Here is a 24,087-nt window from a genome sequence, read left to right as displayed (position 1 = left end):
GTTCTTGCTCATTTGAGGGTAAATATAGACCGTGATGGGCGCCCTAATGTGCATGTAAACAGGTGAAAAAAAAGTAATCAAGTGGTGCACCATTTTGTCTCCCCGATTGTTCACTCTACCCAGCATTGTCAATCACGTTTCTGAATGCGCCGTTGCGTTCACGATGCTTGCAGCAAGCGTCTCGTGCAACAAGAAAGTATGCTTGTCCACGCATTACACGGTGATTAGGTCTGGCCTTACGTCTGTGCGCTGAACTTTGTACGAACATTATCGCCGTCGAGCAGTTGAGCAGCGTGTAAAGACCGTACGGTCAGCGACACCGGACGACGCGGAGAGGGGCGCTGCGTGCTGCACCTTTTGGGTTGCCGGCGCAAAGGCAGTGTGGACTGGCGTGCCCGAACCACTTGCTCGGCAGCACCCATCCGAGCTTGGACGAACTGGGGAGAGCCTCGTAACGCAGCGTCAAATAACCAGGCTCAGCATCGCCTCGCGGTACTCTCTTTCGTTCGACATGAAAGGGTGCAGATACGGGGTCGTGCTTTTCGTCCTGTCGGCGTCAGCGCTGGCACAAATAAGGTAAGAGCGCTTGTCTTTGGCTTCGCACAGCGTTGCGGCTGTAAACACTCCATATCATCCTGCCTAGGCACGCTGTCTGGTGTAACTTGCAGTTTTGCCGCAGGCAAGACATTTCGCTATGGTTGAAAAAAGACGGTTATAGCCATTCGGGCGTTGCTTCTATGTGAATTATGTAGTAAATAGCAAAACTCACTGTTGGACGAGTTGTTGCTTTGATGATGCACGCGAAATCGCCGTCCGACTGGCCGCTCGAGGCACTTTGCGTGTATTCGCGGGCTTCTTTCACTCACGGAAAAGCACTTTTATGTAACACGTATTGAAGAACAGAAAGCTGTATCGGGAGTTTTTCATGTCGCTCTACAATTTTCTCATTGACACTTCTAATCTAATTATAATATCTGAGAGGTTGATTAATTAATGAAAACTAGTTATATAGTTTGGCGGAAAAAATAATTTGAGTGTTTCCAAGCGACGGCAACTAAGATTACCTTCTCTCTGTCCAGCTACGTGACATTCGCATATTTTTAAACTCTGGCAAAAGCTAGCTGGGACACACACACACACACACACACACACACACACACACACACACACACACACACACACACACACACACACACACACACACACACACACACACACACACACACACACACACACACACACACACACACACACACACACACACACACACACACACACACACACACACACACACACACACACACACACACACACACACACACACACACACACACACACACACACACACACACACACACACACACACACACACACACACACACACACACACACACACACACACACACACACACACACACACACACACACACACACACACACACACACACACACACACACACACACACACACACACACACACACACACACACACACACACACACACACACACACACACACACACACACACACACACACACACACACACACACACACACACACACACACACACACACACACACACACACACACACACACACACACACACACACACACACACACACACACACACACACACACACACACACACACACACACACACACACACACACACACACACACACACACACACACACACACACACACACACACACACACACACACACACACACACACACACACACACACACACACACACACACACACACACACACACACACACACACACACACACACACACACACACACACACACACACACACACACACACACACACACATTCCATTTCCGCCACCAAGGCTTGTGAGGGGGGGCGCTGGCTAACACTACCAGGGTTAGTTCTTGTACTAAAACATAAATACCCAAGAAAGTGAATGGGAAAACGGCGCCGCGGTAGCTCAATTGGTAGAGCATTGCACGCGTAATGCGAAGACGTGGGATCGTTCCAACCCTGCGGCAAGTTGTTTTTTCATCCACTTTCATTTGCACTAATTTATAATTTCGTTAATTCAATTGGTAAGTAGAAGTGATTTGCCCTTTGTTGTCCTTAGTGTCATCGTTTGCAGGCTTCTTATGACATGATTAATAAAAATCGGGCCTCTCGTCGGCTAACCCCGTTCCTTCTCGCTTATATATATATATATTTGCTTTGGTTGTACCAGGTTCTTAGGTCATCCCAAATATTAGTACATGGGCGCTTTTGCATACCGCTATAGGTTAGGAGCGTCATGAGCTGAAAAGTGGCTTTATGGTAAAAGCGAACGTCATATCCGCTGAGCCAAGGCGGTAAGTCAAGCGTAGCATGTTCGAACGACAGAAGTTGTATATTAAGGCACCCAATAAATATGTAACGTTTTCTTCATCTCCTAAGTAATGTTTTAAGGCTGAATAGCATAATGAAATGTAATCAAAATCCTGTTATTATTATTATTATTATTATTATTATTATTATTATTATTATTATACCTATAATTTCTCACATTATTGAAATATTTTCCATTTTGTCGTCTCAACAGTTTGGTTTTCTTACCGGTTGTGGCGCGGTAGCTGTTCTGAAGGAGTTCTTGGATGAACTGTATTCAGCTTTTGACAGAAATATGTTTAGCATTACTTTATTTATGCACATATCTAAAGCTTTCGATACAGTGCATCACGGGATTTTATTACCAAATTAAAGCCATATACCAGTCGTTTTATGGGTCCATTTTCGACGTCCTCAAAAACTATCTCGCAGGACAGTCACAAGTGGTTGTCTTAGATAAAATGATAAATGCAAGTGGTAAGCTTCCACTGAAGGCCGGAGTTCCTCAAGGTTCCATTCTATCACCTCTACTTTTCAGGATATTCATTAATGAATTATCTTGGGTTGTTTCAAAATGTTTGATATTTCAATACGCTGACGACACTGTGTTGCTCTCAAAGCATTTTTCATACAACATGGCTATCTCGAATCTTCAGAATAATGTAGACAAGGCAGTGACTTGGTTCGCTGATAAATCTCTCAAGGTTAAAGCCTCAAAAACCCAAATCTTTTGCTTCAGATCCCCTTTAAAATTAATAGTAATAGACGCACCAATTTTTCTGCACAGTCACTACTGTAATTCCTGTCAATGCATGCCGGTTAACTACGTGAACTCGCTAAAGTACCTGGGAGTAATCTTCGACATCGATATGTCATAGCATAGTCAACTATCACACATTTGCGACAAGCTTAGGAGCACTGCGTGGTTATTCTTTCACATTAAATCAAAGTGAAGTATGAAATATCATCCCAGTGGATACCAGGGCATTGTAACATTCCTGGCAACACAGCAGCCGGTGAAGCTGCTAGCAAGACAAACACACCTCAAAGAGGATGTGATTCCGCTCCCAATATCAAAGCATGAATTACGCTGCATTATAAGAGCAACATATTTCAAAATATGTAGAAATACGTGCTTTGACCAGAATTGTAAGAGCTCGGATTTGCATCATATTGATCCGCTTATTGAATTGAAATTTACATTGTCATTAGACAGAAATATGGAAACTCTTATTCATCGATTAAGACTAGGCATTGCCTACACAAAACATTCCTTACAAAGAACATTTCTTACAAAGAAAACCCCGAATGTGATTGTGGATTTCTAGATGAAGATATACATCACATCTTTTCTAGGTCGCCCACAACACGACACACCAAGACGTCGAATTAAGTCCACCCTTATTACATTAGACCGCAGACGACTGTTATTTGGCAAGTTTAACGTTCGTAATGTTTACGGACGCAAGAAATAGCGTTGTCGAACATGGTGGTTCCCATGGCTCCTGCTTCAGCGTGAATTCTCGTGATGGCTACGCCTTCACTCGCGTTGATCGCCAGTAACTATTGTAAGCAGCTTTCGCTTTCTTTAAACTGACCTGAAAGGTTAGTTATGAGCACACGCAGCGCGTCCATTTTCAGAGATTGTTCGGCGATGCTGGCGCCCGTAGGCCTAACGAGGCTCGTCCACATAGCAACAGCAGGATGGTTATGCTAACGAATCGTCTTGGCTTAGATACGTTTGGCACGAGGCACAAACGTAAGGCAACTAAAAGACTTGAAAGGACGCGCACCGTAACGTCCCGCAAAGGTGCTTACGTTTAACCTACGTAAGGCGACAAACGCTATTCTAAAACTGTCTATTATCTACCCCTCTCGGAACGGCAATTCCAAAAAAAAAAAAAGTTATGTTTTGTTCGGCATATTAGTGCATCTTTAGTGCGTACATGTCCCTTTGACGGGATGAGTTTTCGCGGTTTTATGACGTCGTGTGACAGACAGGCGAACTAGGCGTGGCCCTAAACAATTTTCACCAGTCGTGGAAGGCTCATGAAGAGAGAAGTGCTGGATCGAAAACAAATGTTTTTGTTTTGTCCGGTATAATTATGGATGGTCATTGTGTACACTTCATCTTGAGATAGGGAGCTTTCGTGGTTTTCATGACGTCTCGGCAGGGACAGGTGAACTGGTCGTGGCCCCCAAAATGCTTGACAATATCACGGAGGGCTAACAAAGAAAATGAAAGAGAAACAGATTGGAATAGCTTTAACTTATAGTGCCCTAGGTTGCCGCAGAAGATGCGGCCACAGAGTTCTATGTGTGAACTATGAAAGTTGAATATGGATATATGGCATTGAAATTACCCAAAGAAGAAAGGATGCATTTAGAGAGCATGAACCAGAAGGCAAGGAAACAATTATCGGCGGAGAAGCGGGACACAGGGCCAACACCACAACATCTAAGCCTTAATTCAGACACCGAAAAGCTCTCGAGCGACAGCACGCGCGTCTCAAAGAGCTAGTTGTCGTTTCGGCGACGAACGCACCCGTTCGAGTACAAAACCGGGCGAAAGAGCGTATAGTCGTTGCTTAGAGGATATTTACGCGTGATAACGTTTGCTGCTTCTTTGCGCGATTCCTCAGAGAGGACAGAGCCGCAAACCGGCACATCTGCAGATGTAGTACAGACGGCTGTACGTATACACCGACTCGATATATGAGTGCCGCCCTCTGTTGAGCCTTGCCGGGCGATAACGTTGTTTTCGTGACACCCTAGTCTCCTTGCGGAAGACTTCGAGATAAACTGCTTCTGCAGTAGAAAAAGAAAGAAGAATAAGAGGAGAAAATCACGTGAAACAGCGCATTTGAGAGCAAATGAGACGTAATGACGATAACCTAGGGTAGCCAACGTTTTCTTTGATAAATACGTTTGCAAAGTATTTTGCAACGCATTTATGAGATTTACAATGTGTTAACATCATCACAACAATGTGTAGAGACTGCTCCTTCACAGAGATTCCATCTGAAAAGTGCGTCAGGTTTGCCAAATATCATACAAAGGATCTAGCTACACGCGTAAAGAAACCAGCCCTTTCAGCTGTCGCACATAGAGTTACAGTTGTTGCAGCATGCGGTTGTAGTCTTCCTCGCAAAGCGGTAATCTCTAAAGGCCTCGCCGCTACTGTGTGAAGCTGCATCACATGGTTCTAATACTCCGGAACTTAATTGGAATTTCTACAAGCCATGGTAGAGATGTGTTTAAAAGACTGAAATGATGGTTGCTAGCTGCCGTAGCTAAAATATTAAAAAGAAATTTTGAACGCACCGACGTTGCAGTAAATTCTTGCACGTAGAGCCATAATGCCGCGAGACGAGGTCTTCTTTTTTTTTTTTTTTTTTGCTCAGAGGAGTTTTGCTGTAACATACTGAACGAACGGCCGACGACATTAAGCGAATAAATGCTTGGGATCATTGTAATGGCTATTACCACAAACACGGACGTCAAGCTGCGGCTATGGCAAGATTAACCTTCTGGTGGTTCGTATTGATATCGCTCCCAGCTTACGGTCACTGTGAATGGCGTTGTTGCATGCCGACTTCAGGTACATACAATTGAAGGTAGTCGTGACCCTAGTAAGCTTGGCCCGTATTCACAGAAAGGAAAAACAAATTTGCCAATCCTGATGATGCCCATAGTATTGACTGAACATCCGTGCAAAAGAGGCATGGAAGAGCGAGAGCTCATGTCCACCTTTATAAGCAGTCAATAGTAATATTGCTCCCTGATGCCATCGATCAAGTGGCGATGATTTTGTCCTATAAAGTCTGTTGCAATGCAGGGATAGCTAATGAGCACCACCCGTTGTGAACCTGACAAATTGTTCTTAGCGCTATTTTGCGCAAACTGTTTTGGAAACTACGGTTTTGTAGCTCAAGTATTTTCTGAAGGCAAGGGTTTGATGACAGCTCGTCTGATTGGGATTAATCATTGTCAAAAGTAAAAGATGCCGACCGTAAACACCATCATCATCATCATAATCATCAGAACAACAACAACAACAACAACAACAGATGAGGTTATAAGAGCCGTGTTAACAAACTTCCTTGTTAACAATCTTCTTCACAAACAGGATTGTGAACAAGAAAGCTAGTGAACAGCACTCTCGATGTAGGCCAAAACGACTTATGTTTTTTATTGTTTGTTTGCTTTCAGCGTCTACTTCTACCTTTGACAATGCTGTATTTCCTTGTAACTATTGCTTCAAAAGTGGAATTACTTTCATTATTTTGCGAATGCAAAGTGGTACGTGGCTCGTAGTAACTAAATGTGAAGATAGTGAGTTAATTTGTTTCTTGGTTTACTTCCTATAGCGGCCGTTAATGTCGTTAGCATCACACTTGGTACTAATCTAAAACATTCTATTTTACGTATCTTCTTTACAATGAAATAGACGGAACTTAACCCTAACGTATTAGTCTCGAAACACTGAACAGTGTCCCTGTACATTCACGCTGCAGAGTGTAAGCAAATGTGATGTCTGTGCGAAGTGTTCTGGTCATATTCTTCGGGCAAGCACTGTCGTCGTGATAGTCTTTGCATGTGGATACAGGCGCTTGTCATGCCCCGAGGTGTGCGGAGGTTGCGTCTTCATAATCGATGGATATGTTTCTTTCTACCCCATAGAGTGCCGTTGAGACGAATGAAGTCTATCCGAGAAACATACGATGAGGTTGGCGCGCCCATGACTTTTATGGATAGTCCCAGCCACCTTGGAAGATCACAAGAAAGCGATGTCATCATAGCAAATTTGACAAACTATCTTGATGTAAGTGCCATCCCTATCGCAATTTTAGATGAGCATTTTAACCTATTAAACCATTAAACCTGCCGTGAAACCTGTTGAAAGAAAGCAGCAGTTTCTATACGACAGGTGATTTGTTCCTATTTATTAAGTAGTGCTTGTTGTTAAAATAAAGGCGAAATACCTTATTGTTTTGGGTGGTGATTTCCTCTCTGCCTACTTGTAATGCACGTGTACTAAAGCAGCAGCGCGATAAAACGTTTTATAAGTCAAAACGAATCAATTTATTCGCACATCAATTGAATCACTTGCGTTAGCGTTGCACTTAATGAATCACTGAAGGCCCTTATTCAAACTTTTTATGAAATATTACGTCTATTGTATGTTATATGAAAATTGGTTTTTCTCTTTCAATCAGGCAGCTCAAGCAAAGACTCAGTCAGTCAGTCAAGAAACTTTATTAAGGTCCTAAGGCACTACTATGTCGTAGTTGCGCGTCGCTCCCACGTTGAGGCCGGAAGACTATGGTCCTCCGCCCGTTCGCGGGCCCTTTGGACAGCCCTTAGTTGGTCCTGAGGATCGCCGCTTTTAAGGGTCTTTTCCCAGTCCTCTTGTTTATTAAAAGAGGCGTTTTGTAACGCAGAACATTGCCAGAGCATGTGTGCTAACGAGCAATACTCTTCATTGCACTCAGGGCAGTGTGGGTCGATCTCCGGAGCAAAGCGGCTAAATTTTCCTCTCGAAGGGAAATATCCCGTTTGTAACATCCTCAATGTGGAAGATTGAGGTTTAGTTGGCTTTGGGAGTGGAAGCAGGAATTTCCTGCGCCCAAGCTGATAGTGTTTCACTATTTCACGAAAAGAGAGTAATGGGTCAGAGTTATGCTCACAATCCTGATTATTTAGCGTATCAGGACCGTTGCGGAATGTTAGACCTCGCGCTTGGTCATGAACTAGCTCGTTCGGGTTGGGTTTGCTGGGATGTACATTGGTTCCCATGTGCGCCGGGAACCATGCGATAGTGTGAAAAGTATCAGGCGGTCTTTGCTTGATTATAGCCGCAGCCTCTTTCGAGATTAGGCCAGATAGAAAGGCTCGTATGGCTGATCTCGAGTCAGTGTAGATGTAAGGCCACGAAGGGTAATTCATAGTTAACGCGATGGCAGCCTGTTCGGCCGCCGCTACCATGGTGTGTCTTACCGAAGCTGCATTAAGGATTTGCCCGTGAGGATCAGCTACAACCTCTACAAATGAATCTGTGCGGCCATACTGGGCAGCATCTACATAGGTAGCTAATTCCAGGCTTTTGTGCGTAAAGTCAATGAGAGAGCGGGCTCGTGCCTTGCGTCTAGCCGCATCATATTGGGGGTGTACATTCCGTGGGAAAGGGCTAGCCTGAAAGGTCGCCCTAACGATGTGAAAGAGCATGATAGCATTCGCGTCGATGGCCAAGGGGGCCAGACCTGCGGTCATTAATATGCTTCTGCCTGCCTTCGAAGACGAGAGGCGGACGGTTGGTGCTGTTCTTTGTGCTTCGATTACCTCCGTCAGGGTATTGTGAACCCCTAATTGTACGAGCTGCTCCGTGCTAGTGTTAGTGAGAATTACCAGTATGCGTTTGATGCTTTTTCTCATGAGCGCATCAATTTTGGCCTCCTCCGAGCGGGACCAGAAAAGGGTGCCCCAATAAAGTTTTGTACCAAAAGTAAACGGTCATATGAATAGAAACGCAACTATTTAGGAGCATCGTAATAAGCCTAATCAGTACAATACATAATACTAATGCCATAATCAATAAAGCTAAGTTATGGAGTAGTATAGAATGCTTATTTATAGAACAATATATATGAGTTGTGTTTCGTATTATTGCATGACGGCATTTTTCTCCCTTAGCTCGCGTTGCCAAGCAGGAAGTCTTGGCGAACTTTACACCTTTCGCAGTCCAGATAGTACAGCAGTTTACACAGTCGATAGGCACGGTCTCCGTTAAGAACACAGTCATGTTCATTATTAGACATCACGTTATCTGATATACTGTAACAAGGTTACAAGAAATATTTGTTAATGTAGAAATGATAATTGTACGGAAATCATCATTGTAGAGAAACTTCCGCATACGGCAGTATAGTCTGCCGTATCGGATACCGATATTTTGAACCTATTAGTTGACTTCGGATACATAGCATTAAATTCACGTTCAAAATTTCGTATACTAAGAGAGAGAGAGAGAGAGGAAAGGGGAAAGGCAGGGAGGTTAACCAGAGGGGAAGACCCGGTTTGCTACCCTACGCTGGGGAAAGAGGGGAAGGGGAGGTAAAGTGATAACAAAGTAGAGATAAAGAAAGAAAGGAGCACTGACATACAATCACAGTTGGTCACTGTCGCCGCACACTGTCACCGCACAGCACAGTAGCACTTGCAGCACTATGAACATCTGTTCATGCTACAGCCGCTTGTCCAATTCTGTAGCCCTTAAAAACTGCAACAGCGCCGTCGTCGCCCTGTGCTGCGACGGCTTGTGATGGCGGCATTTTAATATAAGTTCCTCTGTTAGAGGCCTTCGGTCAAAGCGCCCTATCGCGTTTGCGAGCGATCCTCTCGGTAAATTATAGCGAGGACAGTCACAGAGAAGATGCTGAAGAGTCTCCTGGTTACCACAGTTATCACACGAAACGCCGTCGGCCCATCCGATTCGGAAAGCAAAAGACTTGGTGAACGCCACCCCTAGCCATATTCGACAAAGCAGGGTGGCTTCGCGACGGCAGAGTCCAGCTGGAATGCAAAGGCGTAGAGAAGAGTCTAGGTTGTGCAGCCGGTTGTTTTGAAAACCTCCTGCATTCCACAAGGAGAACGTGATATCACGGCTGAGCATTCGAAGTTTTCTTGCGGCATCTGTCCTTGATAATAGTATCGGCTCCTCTTCGTCGCCTTGAAGAGCCGACCGAGCAGCGTTATCGGCGTGTTCGTTTCCTATAACGCCGCAGTGACTTAGAAGCCACTGAAATGTCACGTGGTGCCCTTTCTCAGTCAAGGTATGAATTAGTTCTCTAATCTCGTATACCAGTTGTTCGTGTGGTCCACGCCGCAGGGCTGATAGCAAAGACTGCAGTGCTGCCTTCGAGTCACTGAACATTGACCATCTTCGAGGTTGTTCTTGGCTCACGAGACGAAGTGCAGCCCGAAGAGCTGCAAGTTCCGCCGCCATCGGTGTCGTTGGGTGACATGTCTTGAAACTGATGGTGGTGGCTTTCGCTGGGAAAACCACGGCTCGAGAGGAACACTGGAGAGTTGCCGATCCATCAGTATAAATATGTACGTGGTCGTATACTAAGGCACACATATTACATAATAAGCTACAATAATTTACGCCACCACCCGACTGTGTGCCATAAACCTAGATTTGAATTTAGCAGGAACATCGGAAGTGCTTGTTGACGCAGTGTATTTCGAGTATTTTCGCATTGGCACGCTAGCCGCATTATTATTGTTGGAACGCCATCGAAATTGAGCCGTATATATTTCGCAGACAATGTGTAGCAAAGGTTCGTCGACCTGCATGGAGACTGGCTCGGAAAAAGCGATCGTTGGATCAACTCAGGCCTCAGAGAGCACCAGTAGTTCCAGTCATGCAGGTTCTCCGCTGTCGCATTTGGCCAAACACAATCACGTGTGAAGGCACAAGGCACAGATTGAAAACACATTCTTTTGGTGGTACTTGTTGGAGACATAACAATATGAGGTATAAGGAAATCACGTGTCGGGGCTCAGAATGATCTCTGCTTATGAGAGATATGCATTATATTTTTCGTGTATTACGACTATTGTTCATGGCTTCATATGTATTCAAGACCTTTAATAAGACTGAAATACTTCGGTAATCGATTTGTATTTAGGTTGAGAGTTCAATATATATAGTAACGAAATTTCAGTTAGTGCATATATTGTCGAACATGGTCCAGTAGTACAAGCAGTTGCAGGATGTGTCTGAGAGAGAGAGAGAGAGAGAGAAAGGCAAGGGAAAGACAGGGAGGTTAACCAGAGATTATCTCAGGTTGGCTACCCTGTACTGGGGGAGGGGCAAAGGGATGCGATAGGTGAGAGAGAGAAAATAATAAAAAAAAGTGAAAAAAGAAGAATGAAAAAAAGCTGTCCTGTTGTCCGATTTAAAGCGCCATGTACGTGGTAATCACCAACTGGATTCTTGAAGCAACCGCCAGAGAGAGAGAGAGATGGAGAGAGGTCATATGGGAAATGCAGGGAAGTTAGCCAGGCTGAGCCCGATTGGCTAGCTTTCACTGAGGAAGGAGGAATAGGGTACTGCAAGATCAGAAGGAAAGAGAAGCTCACAGTTTTCACTGTTATACAAATAAACTAAACTGCCACGTACAAAATAAAATGAAAATGAAATAAAAAATAAAAAATAAAAATAAACTGCCACGCACAACTGGTGCCACGCGCGCGGAACTAAGAACCGAGTTTTATTGATTAAACACTCGCATATGTAGGAATAGAATACTGGCGTTGAGACCAAAAAAAAAAAAAAAACAGCATCAGAAACCCAAATAAAGGTATGTTATGGCTACTCTGAACTGCCTTCTCTGAACTTTGCGTGAACTGACAATCATTGAGATTGTCGTATTCACGCAAAGTATCGCGACCCTTTCATTTTTTTAGGTTATACTCTGCTGAGCCTTGCGCAATTGCATTTTCTTTCACCGGTAAACTGCATTACATCTACAGAAGAAAATCATTCCCCTTGCTTGGCCTTTCGCCTTTTCCATTTGTTCTGTGTTCTCACTTTCTATCCTTAGGAGCAACAGAATATTTGGCATTTGATTCAACACTCGAACTTCCTTTTTTTCTGACGTATTCGCTCAATCGATTCAATTCAGTAATTTCTGTTTCTTCCAGCTGACGGCCAAAATATGTTTATATCATGCGTGTTTCCCGGTAGGAACCTGTCGCTCTAGTACCTATTTCCGTTTTCACTACTTCTTTCTTGTTATTCTTTCTTTCGTCACCTTTCCCGCGTGTTTATCGTCCATAAGAGAATTTCCCGGTGGGATTGAAGAATTAATCTGGTGGTTTACAATACAGCCATTCCTCACCTATAGGCCTCTTAGTCTAGAGGGAGGGTGCCACAACGGAAATCCGCCGGCAGTGGTCGGCGTGCGGCCTAAACGGGTTTCTAGGGTCAGAGTTGGATGCAATTTGAATTATCATGACGCAGGCGCAATACTACGGTGACATCACAATTGGCACCCCGCCACAACGTTTCCGCATTCTCTTCGACACCGGCTCTTCGGATCTCTGGGTTCCGGCCAGCAACTGCTCCGAGGGGGACCACTACTGCAGTAAGATGCTTTGCTTCTGCTTTTCGCGCTTGTGCAGCGACAAGGTGCGGCACAGCGTTAATGTGACACTGCCACTGCTTCCCGAGCAGCTCGGGAGTACATGCGTGGTGGTTGATGGCGTGGAAGAATTTTTTTTAAGAATAAATATACGGGACATGAAGAGAGCGGCGTCGGCCCCGAAGGTCTCGACGTTGGTGAATTCTGGCTTCTTGGTGATCGTCGACTGTGCGGAAAAGAACGCCGGAACTACGGATAAGGAGTAGAGGTGGCACACAGGCGTAAAATCAACATTCTTATTTTCTCTCGTATTTCTCTCCGAAGTACTCATGTTACAAATGCCGTTTTTATGCTTACCATTGCTTCTCTTTATACAGAGACCCCGCCAAGCGCTTATTTGGAGTGCGTGACCTTTCTGCTTCGCGGCACGCAGACGATGCAAATTTGATTGACGTCGGTCGCTCAATACGGACCGAAAGACACCCAAAAGCCAGCTTCGAGTAGCTTAAATTTGAGCTGGGCTGTGTAAACAAAATTTGGAGATTATTGAGGAATGCGGCCAGTGCAGAAAACGCAGTTATTAAAACCATGATGCTACTGAAGAGAAGTTGCAAATAAATAATTTTTCAGCGAAGGATATATTCACAATGCAAATATATTCGCGGAGGGATGCGACGCGGCTGTCTTTTTTCTTCGATGGTATTTTGACTGATTCTATCAAAACAAAAACAATGTTTGAATGTGCTAAAATGAGATGTGATCCACCGTATAGCTTTCCGAGCCCACTGTAGTAAGCATGACGACTCTTGTTATTATTGAACTACATCTGGTACTAACCTTGTAAAGAACTTCCTGGCGTTTGCGCCTGTCGAGCCCCGTATTAGTCTTGGTAGTAGGCATCAAGAAGCGTACTTTTTGAATGGTCAAAGGCTTGGAACAGAAAAGCACATCTATAGCGGAGTTATCATCATCGCCACCGTCATGACCCAATTTCGAATATATTGCTAGATAATGACCTGTCCGGAATACGTCCAGTTAACCCTATCACGCGGCAAGTGACCCCCATTATAACCAGGTAAATTTCCTAGTAACATCACTCCCTTTCACCTTACATGTTACTTGAGTGCGTTTCACTGCCATCGGAGTAAATGTTGTTACTCTAAAAAAGGCCAGCAGTTATCTATCGTAAGCTTTAGAGGGCATCGCCAGCTCTACTTCTTCCCCTTTATCTCAACTACAATCTCATCTACCTGCATTTAGTCCCTAATTTGTGCTGCCTGAACTGGTATACTGCGAAAAAGTATGCAGAAACAGGAAGGAATAATAGGTGATAAAAAGTTTGAAATGAGCACAGGAAAATGAACAACATTTTTTAAAGAGGGAGCATTTCTCAAGAAGAATGGCCCCACATAGTGCCGAAATGCCCCATAAGTGCGCGCGCGCACGCACACACACACACACACACACACACACACATACATACACACACACACACACACACACACACACACACACACACACACACACACACACAACCCACACGCACACACACATGCACACACGCGCGCGCACAAACGCACACACACGCGCACACACATACGCACATACACGCACCCGCACGCACATACACGCGCACACACACCCACACACACAGATACACATATGCACGCACGCGCATGCACGCGCTCGCACGCGCACACACACACGTGCACACGCGCACATAGATGCGCACACACATGCGCACGATCATGCGCACGCACGCACACACGCCTGCGCACCTGCACGCACGCACATACACGCGAGCACACACGCACCCACACAGATGCACACACACGCGCACGCACACACACAGAAACGCACGCCCACGCACACACACACGCCCACGCACTCACATGCACACGCAGGCACGCACACGCACACACAAATGCACACACATACACACGCACGCACACACGCGCACACACACAAACGCACGCCCACACACGCGCACACTGACGCACATACACGCGCACACACGCACACACACACACACACACACACACACACGCACAGACACACATGCACACACGGCGCGCGCACAAACGCACACACACACACTGACACTCGCACACACACACATGCACACACGCGCGCACACAAACGCACACACACGCGCACACACATACGCACATACACGCACACGCACGCACATACACACGCACACACACACAGATACACACGCACGCGCATGCACGCGCACGCACGCGCACACACACACGTGCACATGCGCACACACGCACACACACACACGCGCACACACACAAACGCGCACACACGCACACACACACACGCACACGCGCACACACGCACACACGCACACGCGCACAAACACAAACGCGCACACACACACACGCACACATGCACACAAACACGCGCACACACAAACGCGCACACACGCACACACGTGCGCACACGCACGCACACGCACACGGACGCACACGCGTGTTCCTATTGTTGCGCCTTCATAGCCGATCACGCTGATGTTCGCGTAGGCAAATTTCCAAGCATGCTTTTCGTTAGACAGCAATGCTACTTTGCCTACAATGACTTAAGCCTGAGTTGTTTGCCATTTCAAAAGGAAGTTCTTGTGAAATTTGAGAATACTTGCCGGAAAAAGGATTAAGAAAATAATAGTACCGGATTTCACTCCAAATTATTAAAAGCAGAGGATGTCTGAAATATATAAATTATGTACCTTGCCTCAGTCTTTAAAGTTGTAGAAAGTAAACAGTGATAAAAGCATCGTGCACTTTGTTGCGACTGAAGTTAGCCTAGCTGATTCTCGTGCAGCGCTTGGAAGCAGTCAATCTGTAACGGTGAATGACATCTACGTTGAAAAAACGTAATAATTCTGGACAAGCTCCTACAAAACTGCACTGCATTTTGCTGTCTGTGTTTCCGCGCTACAATCTACAGCGAAGGCCGACAAATGAAACTGCACTTGATATACACCAACATAACAATGATATCGACTCTCACTCAAGAACACGGGACTAAATTTGTGTTTTCGGTGAAGCAGCGAACGAGTGAGAGTGCAACCCAGCGCAGTCTCAGCCATGTCTTCACTGTTACTGTAACTTTGAGATCGTGCAGCCAAAATTTCCAAAGTACACGTTTTGCACTGTTTCACTTGGAAATGACGACGCATACCGGAAGAAAACTTCCGCGAAGCCTTTTTTCTGTACCTTATTTTTTTAACCTTCCCAAGCTGCCGAAAACTGGCTAAATGCGACTAAAGCTGAAATTGCGAAATTAGAGCTATGGAGGGTGTTCCAAGTAGAATGGCGAGGCCAATTGAATTCTCTTTTCTCGGAGGAAACAAGTTTAATTTACACTTCTCTTGACGTAGTCATGCTTAGAATCTGGCTTCGCCCCATGGACGCCCCTTGCCCCCGTCTAAACATAGAAAAAAAGAAAGCGTACAAAGCCCTTGGTCAGACTGCCTTTCTTTGCAGCGTTGCACCACCGGTACGACGCGTCCAGGTCAAGCACCTACGCGCTCAACGGAACTCGAGTGCGACTGGGCTACGGCAGCGGGCCAGTGGCGGGAAACATAGGTGTCGACGTCGTGGCCATCGGGGAGTGCCCGGTGCGAAACCAGAGCTTTGTGCAGGTGGAGAACAGCCAGGACCGGGCCTTTGCTGCCGCCCAGTTCGATGGTATCCTGGGGCTTGCCTACCCGGCCTACTCTGTGTTTGGCGCCATGCCGGTATTCGACAATATGGTGGCCCAGGGCATCGTGCGCCGGCCCCTGTTTTCTGTGTACCTAAACCGAGGCGCCACCGGTGGTGATGGAGGAGAAGTCTACTTCGGAGGCATCGACGCTGACCATTACTCAGGAGAGCTATTCTACGTTCCCGTTTTCAGAAAAGGCTACTGGCAGGTTTCGGCTGACAGGTACACTGCCAACGACCGACAACCGATTGGAAATTTGAAAACCTGCGGCGTTTTGCTTTGCCCACGTAGTTCCTGTATATAGGGGGGGGGGGGGGGGGGGGAGTGCTTGCAGTAAGACTTGATCGTTCACCAACTGTCAGGGACAAGCACTTGTCTTCTAAGCTCCTTCTTTTTCTGTTTCCAGCGAATTACGCTGTTGCTGCTCCCAAACATTTCTATGTCACTACAAAGTTTTCGTCACTACAAAGTGAGACTATGTATGTCACTACAAAGTGACATACAAAGTATGTCACTACGAAAAAGGTGCAGCGGTGGCGTAGAGGTAGAACACCCGCCACGCGTGCAAGAGGTCCGTGGTTCGAATCCCGGTGCCGCGCAATTTTCCACCGGATTAAAAAAAAATCCGCGTGTTGATCATCATCATCATCAGCCTGATTACGCCCACTGCAGGGCAAAGGCCTCTCCCATACTCCTCCAACTACCCCGGTCATGTACTAATTGTGGCCATGTTGATCCTCCAAACTTCCTAATCTCATCTGCCCACCTAACTTTCTGTCGCCCCCTGCTACGCTTCCCTTCCCTCGGAATCCAGTCGGTAACCCTTAATGACCATCGGTTATCTTCCCTCCTCATTACATGTCCTGCCCATTTCTTTTTCTTGATTTCAACTAAGATGTCATTAACGCGTGTTTGTTCCCTCACCCAATCTGCTCTTTTCTTATCCCTTAACGTTACACCTATCATTCTTCTTTCCATAGCTCGTTGCGTCGTCCTCAATTTAAGTAGAACCCTTTTCGTAAGCCTCCAGGTTTCTGCCCCGTACGTGAGTACTGGTAAGACACAGCTGTTATACACTTTTCTCTTGAGGGATAATGGCAACCTGCTGTTCATGATCTGCGAATGCCTGCCAAACGCACCCCAGCCCATTCTTATTCTTCTGATTATTTCACTCTCATGATCTGGATCAGCAGTCACTAACTGTCCTAAGTAGATGTATTCTCTTACCACTTCCAGTGCCTCGCTACCTATCGTAAACTGCTGTTCCCTTCCAAGACTGTTAAACATTACTTGGAAGGGAACAGCAGTTTACGATAGGTAGCGAGGCATTGATAAATTGATAAAATTGATAAAATTGCATAAACGGGCCTGGAGTGTGGCCTGATCCCGGTGACCAGAACCGGTAACGCACTCCCTCACCAGAGCAGGATTGGCCACCCTGGTGCAGTACTTGGCCACAACCTCCTATATGAACACAACAATCAAACCCCGGCCCTCAGTCCCCAGCAGCTGCGAAGCAACTGACCACGGCGGCGGTCAGACCTGCGACGCTGCAGAGGGTGCTAAGAATCCCTGGCTCCGGACAGGCCGCCATTGGAATATGAACCTGGCAACGTTTAACGCTAGCACGTTATCTAGTGAGGCGAGTCTAGCAGCGCTATTGGAAGAATTAGAGGGCAGTAAATGGGATATAATAGGGCTCAGTGAAGTTAGGAGGCCAAAAGAAGCATATACAGTGCTCAGAAGCGGGCACGTCCTGTGCTACCGGGGCTTAGCGGAGAGACGAGAACTAGGAGTCGGATTCCTGATTAATAAGAATATAGCCGGCAACATACAGGAACTCTATAGCATTAACGAGAGGGTGGCATGTCTTGTTCTGAAACTTAATAAGAGGTACAAAATGAAGGTTGTACAGGTCTACGCTCCTACATCCAGTCATGATCACCAGGAAGTCGAAAGCTTCTATGAAGACGTGGAATCGGCGATGGGTAGAGTGAAAACAAAATACTCCATACTGATGGGCGATTTCAATGCCAAGGTAGGCAAGAAGCAGGCTCCAGACAAGGCAGTGGGGGAATATTGCATAGGCACTAGGAATAGCAGGGGAGAGTTATTAGTAGAGTTTGCGGAACAGAATAATATGCGGATAATGAATACCTTCTTCCGCAAGCGGGATAGCCGAAAGTGGACGTGGAGGAGCCCGAACGGCGAGACTAGAAATGAAATAGACCTCATACTCTGCGCTAACCCTGGCATCATACAAGATGTGGACGTGCTCGGTAAGGTGCGCTGTAGTGACCACAGGATGGTAAGAACTCGAATTAGCCTAGACTTGAGGAGGGAACGGAAGAAACTGGTACATAAGAAGCCGATCAATGAGTTAGCGGTCAGAGGGAAAATAGAGGAATTCCAGATCAAGCTACAGAACAGGTATTCGGCTTTAACTCAGGAAGAGGACCTTAGTGTTGAAGCAATGAACGACAATCTTGTGGGCATCATTAAGGAGTGTGCAATAGAAGTCGGCGGTAACTCTGTTAGACAGGATACCAGTAAGCTATCGCAGGAGACGAAAGATCTGATCAAGAAACGCCAATGTATGAAAGCCTCTAACCCTACAGCTAGAATAGAACTGGCAGAACTTTCGAAGTTAATCAACAAGCGTAAGACAGCTGACATAAGGAAGTATAATATGGATAGAATTGAACAAGCTGTCAGCAACGGAGGAAGCCTAAAAGCAGAGAAGAAGAAACTAGGAATTGGCAAGAATCAGTTGTATGCGTTAAGAGACAAAGCCGGCAATATCATTACTAATATGGATGAGATAGCTCAAGTGGCTGAGGAGTTCTATAGAGATTTATACAGTACGAGTGGAACCCAAGATGATAATGGAAGAGAGAATAGTCTAGAGGAATTCGAAATCCCACAAGTAACGCCGGAAGAAGTAAGGAAAGCCTTGGGAGCTATGCAAAGGGGGAAGGCAGCTGGGGAGAATCAGGTAACAGCAGATTTGTTGAAAGACGGTGGGCAGATTGTTCTAGAAAAACTGGCCACCCTGTATACAGAATGCCTCATGACCTCGAGCGCACCGGAATCTTGGAAGAACGCTAACATAATCCTAATCCATAAGAAAGGGGACGCCAAAGACTTGAAAAATTATAGACCGATCTGCTTACTGTCCGTTGCCTACAAAGTATTTACTAAGGTAATTGCAAATAGAATCAGGAACACCTTAGACTTCCGTCAACCAAAGGACCAGGCAGGATTCCGTAAAGGCTACTCAACAATAGATCATATTCACACTATCAATCAGGTGATAGAAAGATGTGCAGAATATAACCAACCATTATATATAGCTTTCATTGATTATGAGAAAGCGTTTGATTCAGTCGAAACCTCAGCAGTCATGGAGGCATTGCGGAATCAGGGTGTAGACGAGCCGTACGTAAAAATACTGAAAGATATCTATAGCGGCTCCACAGCCACTGTAGTCCTCGATAAAGAAAGCAACAAAATCCCTATAAAGAAAGGCGTCAGGCAGGGAGATACGATCTCTCCAATGCTATTCACAGCATGTTTACAGGAGGTATTCAGAGACCTGGATTGGGAAGAATTGGGGATAAGAGTAAATGGAGAATACCTTAGTAACTTGCGCTTCGCTGATGATATTGCCTTGCTTAGTAACTCAGGGGACCAACTGCAATGCATGCTCACTGACCTGGAGAGGCAGAGCAGAAGGGTGGGACTAAAAATTAATCTGCAGAAAACTAAAGTAATGTTTAACAGTCTCAGAAGGGAACAGCAGTTTACGATAGGTAGCGAGGCACTGGAAGTGGTAAGGGAATACATCTACTTAGGACAGGTAGTGACTGCTGATCCGGATCATGAGAGTGAAATAATCAGAAGAATAAGAATGGGCTGGGGTGCGTTTGGCAGGCATTCTGAGATCATGAGCAGCAGGTTGCCATTATCCCTCAAGAGAAAAGTTTATAACAGCTGTGTCTTACCAGTACTCACGTACGGGGCAGAAACCTGGAGGCTTACGAAAAGGGTTCTACTTAAATTGAGGACGACGCAACGAGCTATGGAAAGAAGAATGATAGGTGTAACATTAAGGGATAAGAAAAGAGCAGATTGGGTGAGGGAACAAACGCGCGTTAATGACATCTTAGTTGAAATCAAGAAAAAGAAATGGGCATGGGCAGGACATGTAATGAGGAGGGAAGATAACCGATGGTCATTAAGGGTTACGAACTGGATTCCGAGGGAAGGGAAGCGTAGCAAGGGGCGACAGAAAGTTAGGTGGGCAGATGAGATTAGGAAGTTTGGAGGGTCAACATGGCCACAATTAGTACATGACCGGGGCAGTTGGAGAAGTATGGGAGAGGCCTTTGCCCTGCAGTGGGCGTAACCAGGCTGATGATGATGATGATGATGATGATGATGATGATGATGACAAAGTTTTATTTCTCGCCTACACATCCATAAGATGACATGACAGGAGCTCTCGCGAATGTAGGTTTTGTGAATAGCACGTTAATCACGTATATTTTCGCCTTGTTATGCTGTCGTCGCGGCAAAAAAGAACTGCGTCCGAATTCACAAAGCTTTTCCTGCGGAAATGCTAATTTTCACTGGCTGATTGCCTTCGCTAATATTACGTCCTACAGAACTATTGGCTGGAACGAACTCTTTTAGCGTAAGAACGTTTTGTGAATACGGGCGCTGTTTTATAACAAAAAAAAAGCAGCTAAGCAGAGCACTCTCACACGCTTCTTTCCACCCCTGTCTCGTTCGCGCTTTTTTTCTTGCTTGGCACCTTATATCAGCTCTCCCATATCATACTTTTTCTGCCAGCCTTCGTTAATTGCCCTTAAAATTTCAGATACGCATTATTGCCAAATGTTCACAAATAATGTGGCTTAAAATGAGAGAAAGTAGTTCGATTGATATAATCTCGGTAGCAAGGATGACATTCCAAAGTGGGTCTCGAAATGTTTTCACACGTGTAATATGCTTTTGTGTGATTAATTTCGCTGTCATTCTTCATGCGAAAGAAGCAGTGCGGAGTGCGCTGTCAATTTTTTAACAGGGAATAGACACTTAGATGCTTGTCTTTCATGAAACAACTTATAAGGTAGTGAATTGTAAACGTATATTATTATCAAAACACATGTTTGGTTTTGTCTTCTTTGGCCAGCATCACTATTGGGGACACTCACTTATGTGATGGAGGCTGTCAAGTCATGGTTGATACAGGCTGCTCGACCATTACCGGGCCCTCGGATGACGTCAGGAGACTCATGAAGATTCTAGGTGCGACGCCCTATACCACTGATATGGTACGCTTTGCTCATCAGTCATGATTGCTGCTCACTTGCTATTTAGCCAGAGAGAGAAGCGATAAAGAAAATATACGGAGGATGACCGGGCTGTGCCCGGTTAACCTCCGTATATGTAAATGATTAGTCGCAGCGGACATTGCGCGCGTTCTTCGGAAAGCGCTCCATGATATCGATGATAACTATTCTTACAATGCTGAAAGTAGCAAAACTATGCACGATGAAAGTCCTACCTTAGGCCTTCGTGCGTATCATTCTGCGAACATCTCGATGAACAGAACACTTTTTTCTGCTCTGCCGTCCTTCTACAACCGAATCACTGTAGAGTGTAGACCTTGAAAAATGAACGTTATGGCAAAGATTGTAATGTGGTGACGAACAATATTTGTAATAATATTGTATAATACAAAAATTATTTTTATTTTCACTTCTTTAGAACCAGGTTGACTGCAGAAACGCAGATGATCTGCCCGATTTTGCAATAAATATTGGAGGCAAGCCATTGGTTCTGAAGGCACAGGACTACATAGTGAAGGTAAGCGCTTCTTTGGCACACGAAGCAATGCAGTTGAGATAAGCAAAAATACTTGAATGGATAAAACTCTGTTTCAGTACGCAGCACGAAGGGACACTTCCTTGCGACTATTCACCGTGTTCTTGTAGTGATCAGCAGTAAGCTGATTAGACGTAAATGAACGACCATAACATTCACTTATTCATTGTAAAAACGGCAGCACTGCACAAGCAAGAAATAATTGTGACGTATTGCTTCAGATGAATAAGCAACATTTACTCGCAGTGTTTCTCCGTGTTGGTGTAGGCAGCACAGACATAATGAAAACGTGAGAGGAGGCTTCAAGAACACAGCAACATTTGCATTAAAGAATAAATGGTTGGTGCACATATTGTAACGTAGAGTGACAGGAAACAACAGACAAGCGACTGCACTGCATCCCTGAGCGACGTAACAAAGTGACGCTATCAAACTCATATGGCAGGGAACCGAGAAATGTTTTGCGTTACCCACTCGCAGGTGAAACGCGATAACAAGATCTCGTGCGTGGTCTACATAAAGGGTTACGACTTCGGTGCCAGCCGCGGACCGCTCTGGAACCTGGGCGATCCGTTCCTTGGCCGATACTTCACCGTGTTCGACCGTGAAAACGACCGTCTGGGATTTGCTGAGGCCCGCTGACTGCCTCGCGGCCATAAAACGCCTATGCCGCGCAGGGCGCGATCGATCAAATGGGGTCTACGAAATTTCACGGGTCTTTCGCTTGTGCTAACAAACAATAAAGTTGCTAAAAAAAGTGAGAGATAGAAATATGGATTTGTTAGATTACATGACCTCATTTGTCAGAGGTCATTTTGAAGGATACGAGAAGCCGTGGAAGTTCGCGAATCCGCATTGTACATCATTAAAACAGCTATAAAAAATCATTGCAGCCGTCGCACAGAAATAAACGTGCACAAACTTCTAACCTGTTTTGTATTGGTTTCTGCTTGGGGTACGCAGCTTCCCTACTGACATTCACGGCTTTTTTGGTGTACCACGCCGATTCATTGACTTTATCTCTCAAGAGGACAGTGTGTACGCTGCCTTGCTATGCAGGTGACTGAACTACCATGTTGCTCCACATCCGTGAACGCACTGCCGATGGTCTTTCGTCACCCTATGCTGTAGCCCTCCCGCAAGGCTGACGCTCTTGTATCAATTCCTAATGACACAATATTTGAAGCAAAGTTGAACTAGTTGCCTATATGGCTCTGAAATGCGGGTCTGAAGGTAGACATGAAGCTAGTGGGGCAGTTGAAATCTTGGGCTCACAGCCACGGCTCAGGGTAAATGAAAACAGTCCAAGTCGTCCGCAAAGTTTCTGCATCGGATATCAATGGCCTTGTGAAAAAGCGCATTGTATGAATTAAGAATGCTGTAAGGTTCTCTTTGCATTCGACATGGTTACAAAGGGGCAACAACGAAAAATTTTGGGCCGCAGTGACACATGTTAACATTTTTACCCAAGCAAATACACGTAGCCTCTGCGAGTATGCCTTAGCCTCTCAAACACGCACTGTATCAACCACCACAGCCACTCGCGTGCGGAAGCTCACGCCTGACGAAGACAGTGCCGTTGTCGTGCATGACGGACGTGTCGGCGCTTTTATTGCAAAAGCAATGCTGCTCGCACTTTCGGCCCATCTGTGGTCGTGGCGCCTCCTTACACAGCTGTGCGTCACGTGACCATGTGACGTCACGCCAGACCGAGAGACGGGGCCCCAGCTCGCGGCATCGATGGTGGAGGCGAAGCCTTGCGCGCCGCTGCTGCGGCGCTACCGAGAGAGGGCGCTCGCTGGTGTGACGTCACGCTAGGAGGATAAATGGGGCTACAGTTCGGCTCCTCGCAGTGGTCAGCGCGCTGCCTTGCGCTATGTCGGATGATGTATAGCCATAAGTTTAACAAAGGGCAACCATGTCCACACCATCAGCCGAACCAAGGCGCAGACAAGGGTATTGCTTTCGCAA

General features: G+C 45.8%; 1 protein-coding gene across 2 annotated transcripts; it reads left to right on the top strand.

Annotated features, from left to right (window-relative positions):
- The first annotated feature begins 389 nt into the window (after positions 1–389).
- On the top strand, positions 390–23,029 carry LOC126547048 (lysosomal aspartic protease-like). Of its 2 annotated transcripts, XM_050194880.3 has the most exons (7): positions 390–576; positions 7,043–7,184; positions 12,390–12,513; positions 16,005–16,446; positions 21,422–21,563; positions 22,000–22,098; positions 22,597–23,029. In XM_050194880.3, exons 1-7 carry the CDS (start codon positions 512–514, stop codon positions 22,756–22,758), a joined length of 1,176 nt encoding a protein of 391 aa, XP_050050837.1. In that variant the 5' UTR covers positions 390–511; the 3' UTR covers positions 22,759–23,029. The 2 variants fall into 2 exon arrangements, with proteins under 2 accessions (XP_050050837.1, XP_054918710.1); XM_055062735.2 differs by lacking the exon at positions 390–576 and having other exon boundaries at positions 6,938–7,184.
- Positions 23,030–24,087: the final 1,058 nt, after the last annotated feature.

This window comes from Dermacentor andersoni, chromosome 1 (assembly GCF_023375885.2).
Source record: "Dermacentor andersoni chromosome 1, qqDerAnde1_hic_scaffold, whole genome shotgun sequence".
Classification (NCBI taxonomy): domain Eukaryota; kingdom Metazoa; phylum Arthropoda; class Arachnida; order Ixodida; family Ixodidae; genus Dermacentor; species Dermacentor andersoni.
The sequence above is the reverse complement of the archived record's forward strand: the minus strand, read 5'-3'. Positions and strand labels throughout refer to the sequence as shown.

Excerpts from the sequence above, each read along its gene's own strand:
- LOC126547048 (XM_055062735.2), top strand. The coding sequence starts at position 6,957 with ATGTGGATACAGGCGCTTGTCATGCCCCGAGGTGTGCGGAGGTTGCGT. Across the intron at positions 7,185-12,389 it reads ATTTGACAAACTATCTTGAT|GCGCAATACTACGGTGACAT; the intron begins GTAAGTGCCATC and ends ATCATGACGCAG. Across the intron at positions 16,447-21,421 it reads TGGCAGGTTTCGGCTGACAG|CATCACTATTGGGGACACTC; the intron begins GTACACTGCCAA and ends TTCTTTGGCCAG.